Source organism: Amaranthus tricolor, chromosome 15 (genome assembly GCF_026212465.1).
Source record: "Amaranthus tricolor cultivar Red isolate AtriRed21 chromosome 15, ASM2621246v1, whole genome shotgun sequence".
Taxonomy (NCBI): Eukaryota; Viridiplantae; Streptophyta; class Magnoliopsida; order Caryophyllales; family Amaranthaceae; genus Amaranthus; species Amaranthus tricolor.
The window spans coordinates 8,375,917-8,381,715 of record NC_080061.1 but is presented as its reverse complement, the minus strand read 5'-3'; the positions used below and the strand labels follow the sequence as shown (position 1 = coordinate 8,381,715).

Sequence of the window (5,799 nt, the reverse complement as noted above, 5' to 3'; positions counted from 1 at the left end):
GGAGGGATTTAGAAGTCGACAATGATGTCAATTGCCAACATTTAAGTTCAGTATAAATTTATATATCTATAGATAAATATATATATTGTCTACTGATTGAGTTGGTAAAGTTTTATTAATGTTATTTAGGTTCAAACCTCCTAAATAACATTAATAAATTATCGACATCATATGATTTTAATATTATAATTTTGGGGAGTTAATAGTCAGTTGAAGAATTGAACATTTATTTATAAGCATATAATATACACATTTATCAAAAGATCATTTTAGACTTGATTAAATTTTATGAGTATTTTTATTTGGTAATTTTATAATTATTAATTATTTATGCAATCATGCAAGCACTACATTATTATAAATATTTTATATTGATTATTATATTTTTTATCAAAAATATTTTAATTTATATATGTAATTGCACATTTCTTGAAAATTTATATTTATGTAATTTCATATATTTGACGAACTTTAAGCATATGATACAAAGAAACTCTTGTTAAATTTCAGAAATTAGAAACACAAACCTGTAACCACCATAAGATCAAAAAGAGTAATCCAAAGTCTAATAATTTTTCTGAAAAGAAAATGTAATGAAACTGCCTTGGGCAGTAATATTACAAGCAAATCATGCTCCAATGAATCAAGAAATACAACAATCATGAAAAGGCCAACACAGGTTGAGTTTTTAAGAAACTCCAAACAAAAAAGACAAATTATACTGTTCATTTCAATAACTTATACTCTACAAATACAACAAATCTGAAATCATGATATTGAATGATCATCCCATGACTCTTAGGAAAGAATCCCAAACAGCACCAATGGCAAATGCAAGAGGCAAAACAAGGTGAGAATTGTAAGAAATCTTTGCAGTAGCAGCAGCGTTCTTAATAGGGGCGGCTTTAGGTGGGGGCGGAGGCTTCTCCGTCCTGACGGACAATTTCATGCCCCCATAACACGCTCCGTTGCCACTTACAAAGTAGCGGTGTCTGGTTTCGTTGAGAGGAACAACGTCCCTTCCAGCTCCGGTTGTCCAATTTTTCATGGGGTGATCTGTGTTGCACAATTCGAAGTTGGTTTTGTTCACTTCAAGCACACTGTGCTGGTTCCGATCATACACGAAATCTAGATGGTAGAAAGCAGAAGAAGCCAAAGTTAATCGTATGTATTAAATACTCATTAATTAGAGGTTGTAGTTGTATAGTTTTTGGTAGAAATCACATGGGAGACAAGATCCAGCCATCCAGGTTATGTGATACAAAAATTGATTTAAGTACTTAAAGACGGCAGACAGATGAGGAGCCATATAATGTCTAAAAAACTTTCAGAACAGCTAAAATTTTGAAATTCTGTCGATGGTTGATTTTGATAAGAATTGTAAGGAATCCATCAGAGTTTCTAAAAGACACAAAATCATATTCAGGACCACCCACATGAAATAAAAATAGCAAAACATACTCATCAGGCCAGGCTGTATTTGTTCAGCCCACACAATATTCTCATCAAATCTCAATATGCTCTTAAGTCTTAACCATAACCACTTTGATGTAAAGAATATTAGGTGATTCAAGAATCAAGACCATAATATGCCTACCATGCTAATGTAGTAGATCAATATGTTTCAGTTTCCTACATTAAAATGCATTGAACACAAATGCACGAATGATCGTGTTACACGATCAAACAACAACAATGTACAACACTGTCAGTAGAGGATATCTTTTACTGGGCCTAACTTGAAAGTTTTTGGGTCATTATATAAAACTAAATTGTTGTCTTATATTTACCATATAAAAATTTAACTTAATGGCTAAAAGTTAAAACTAGAATTTGAGAGTTCATATCTTAACCCTCCTAGTTTTTTTAATTGGATATCATTGCTCTCTCTATACAAGGCCCTAGATCTACCACTGATTACATTGCCATAGCCTTAATCCTAGATACAGGGTCGGATGCATGAACCAAGACAAATCAACCTCAGAAATCAATGGTAACAATGCTGTATTTTCCAATTTCCATCCAAACCTATTTAACACTATATCAGGTGATTCAAGACCATAATATCTATTTCCAATTCCTAAACTGAACCTGATTATACAACAATAATGCACAATGGTGTCAAAGTCTTAATCCCAAAATATGTGGGCCGACTACCTGAACCAAAACAAATCAACACGAGAAATCATTGATAACAATGTGTCTTCTCCATTTAAACCTATCTACATGAACTACACATGAAGTATATCCTATTTCAAGCTTTTTTTCATGAAGTATATGCTATTTCACTTTATTACTCAATAGATTCCCTACTTGGTAAACTCTTTGCCCTTTATTGGCTCATACCTCACTTGCCAAATCTACTAAAATCCACATCTCACCTAAACAGAAACTCAAAATATGCAAAAGTTGTAGCTACATTATATCTTCATCAATTCATTCATTTTCTCGGTCCATCTCGGGGGCGTCTGTTTAGAGAGATTTAGGAGAAGGGAATGGAAATTTATAAATAGAAACTCTCAAGTCCTTGTTTGTTTACAAGCAACGGAAATAGAAAACACAAATTTGATCAGTCCCCAAGAAAAATGTCCTTATGGGGGCATATTTCAAGTTTGAAATTTAGCCCAAAGGTCTCAACAAACAATGTATGAGGCTGTTATTTAGCTCAAAGTCTCACCTAAAAAGTCTAACTTAACAACCAACGAATAAGACTTTTTCTAAGCTCAAAATCTCGTCTTACTTCTCATGTTAAAAGTCCCACAATTCCAATTGCCTCTAAAAAACAACCCATATTGGATACTTATGAGTATGACTAATGTTAAAAACAGCTTACAATCACTAATTAAGGAGTAATCCACTAATCATTAACGAAACAAACATAAAAATCAACATTCATAATCCCTTCAACTAAACTAATTAGCATGGAAATGCACTCAGCTGAACTTATACAGCTATAAGAACTCAAAATGTGATAAATTAAGAAGTTATAAATCCTGAACTGAGCTTATCAGTGAATAACTTAAAAGAAAGTTAGGGAAACGAAAAAGAAGGCCAAAGATCTAAATCAAAAAAACCCATAAAAATAGACAGAAAACAGATCTGAGCAGCAGAAAGAAAATCAGGAAGAAAACAGATCTGAAAAGTAAATGAGAAAGAAGATTACATAGCCAATCGCCGAAGTAGAAGTGCTTGTCTTTAACCCAAACAGTGTAGTTAACATTAGGACTCCATCCTTGATTTCCTCCAATAATGTATCTCTTTGCAAATGCTAGTTGTGGTGCCATGGCCATCAGTAAAGCGCAAGTGAGCGCCATTAGAAGAGATGTAGTAGACCTCATTGCTGAATGGTGTGTCTTCTCGGGAGAAGTATTTTCAAGTTTGAGATGTTTGAAAGATACTGGTCGTGAAAAATTGAAATGGAGAGGACGGTAGTCTTATTTATATCCGTGATTGATGGACTTGACAGGCTGGCTAAGCGTAATTATTTCCTAAATACTCGCTACGTTGTATAAAAAATATTTATTAATCATCATTATCTCAATCAGTCCCGTCCAAAGTCGGACCAAAGTCAGAGTGAGTCTAAGAAGGATTAGATATACGGCATATTCTTATCAGTTTTCACCAAGAAATTGCGATTAAAGAGTGCCCATCAGCTCCAGTTATTAGTATATACTTTTATTTTAATAACTTTTTATGAAATGTATTTTTTTAATTTTTTTAATTTATGCACTTCGTGTATAAGTTTAATCTTTTATAATAAAGTTATTAAAATTATTAAAGACTAATTATAATTGTTGTGAAATTATAAAAAGATTAGAGAAATTCTTATAGATATTAAACTTCGATTATGTGTTTTGAAAATTGTACAATTACTTAATCCTCTTTCTTAGGGTCTTTAAAGAGTGCAACTCTACCGCTTTAAAAAAGAAAATGTCTATTTGTATTTGATTCAATTCACAAATTAACCTACTTTACTATGAGTCTACTGGAATTCTATACTATATATATATATATATATATATATATATATATATATATATATATATATATATATATATATATATATATATATATATATATATTAAAAAAAGTATATCATTCGCCTTTCTATTATAAAATAGGAACATTTATTGAGAACAAAGGGGATATTATTTTAAAATTGTTTTGAATTGTTGTGATAATAAAACTTTAATTATAGAAAAACTTTTTTGTTTACTATATGATACTATATGCATATAAAGAAAATGATGGAAACCATTTAATTGTGTAGATAAAATCTGAAAATAAGAGAAAATGAGAAAGATGTGGATGAAAATTAAAGAATGTTTTAAGACCATTAACTAAAATAGAATTGTACGCCCTCCGTTTCTTTTCAAATGTCACATTTGCTTTTGGGTTACTATTCATCAATCACTCTTGATTTGTATTTTATTCTTAATCCATGCATTAAAGTATAGTCAAATGAGATCTTGATTGATTCATTTCAACATAAGGTTTACTAATAAATAGTTTTTATAATTTTTAATTATATACAACTATCACTATTAAATACTGAATTAGTGATTAGCAAATGTGCAAAAAAACAAATGAAAAATTTAAAATGAAACAGAGAGAGTATCAAGTTAAAGAAACAAATTAAATTACGAAGAAAAATAAGATAAATAAATTAAATTAAGTATGACCATCAAAACTTTCAATAAAATTTTCTACTAAAATTATACCAACTTTTCATCATCAATCTGATAAATTTATATGGCCAACCAAATAGACAATATTATAAAAAGATAATGAAATAATTTAATAATTTTGGAGTAGTTAAGGAAAAAGTTCAACTAAGCCACGTTATAGATTACAAACCCACCACATGGTAGGGCATGGATTAGGGAATTGGGATATTTTTATTCTTCTTTTGTTTGAAAACCTAATTAAGATTTCCACTTTTTTGCTAAAAATAATGATAATCGTCTCTTCATTCAAATATTTTCAAATTCGAAACTAAAACAAAAAGTCTTTGTATGAGTGGTGTGCACGGATGCATTCTATTTTAAATTGAGTGCATAATAATATGTTAATATTCATTGTGGGAAAATGATTGAGTAGGTGTTAGAAAATAAAGGTTTATATATACTTTTTCTGTTTTATTATACTTGTTATTGATAATGATTTTTTTTCACTAAATACGTTACTATCAGTGGCAAGTATTTTAGAACAGAAAAAATATTATTTAGAATAAACAAAACAAAATAAATATATATGTTGGTAAGTGATAACACCACATGTTACAAACAATTTGCAACTTCATTTTGAGACATATTAAAAATTAAATATAAAATAATATTTTTTTTAACCTATTTAATATGTGGCTAAGTGACAAAGCTATATCGCTTAGCTAGCTATATATTTTCAATTTTTTAATTTGGCCTAGTGAACTATGTGCAGGAAATAATTACGTAATTAAGTAAGTAGAAACAATTTGTCAAAGAAAATCAGAGAAAGTAGTAAATGAGAAAGTGTGGATGAATGAATCAATTACTCCATATTTATAGCTAAAATCCCGATGACTCTTTTTTCTAACTCAACGACTCTATTTTGAGTTGGGCAGTTCCGAAAGAGCCGGTGAATCAGGGAATCAAATGGTTTCAGGTAGAGGTCCGGGGCGGTTCCATGGAACCGGTAGGGCGTTTTAACCGATTTAAGAGGGGAATAGCGAGTAAGGTGAGTCGATTTACGGTTTGGGTTCGGACAACATTTTGCGTGTTGGTCAAAACAAATTGACTTGCAGGCAGACCAGCTTGAAAC

At 30.5% G+C, this 5,799-nt stretch overlaps 1 protein-coding gene across 1 annotated transcript; it reads right to left on the bottom strand.

Annotated features, from left to right (window-relative positions):
- Positions 1-539: 539 nt before the first annotated feature.
- On the bottom strand, positions 540-3,547 carry LOC130801900 (early nodulin-like protein 17). The gene is made up of 2 exons (XM_057665839.1): positions 3,164-3,547; positions 540-1,128 (listed from the first exon to the last, which is right to left on the bottom strand). The coding sequence occupies exons 1-2, from the start codon at positions 3,336-3,338 to the stop codon at positions 785-787; spliced, it is 519 nt and encodes a 172-aa protein (XP_057521822.1). The 5' UTR covers positions 3,339-3,547; the 3' UTR covers positions 540-784.
- Between the last annotated feature and the right edge of the window lie 2,252 nt (positions 3,548-5,799).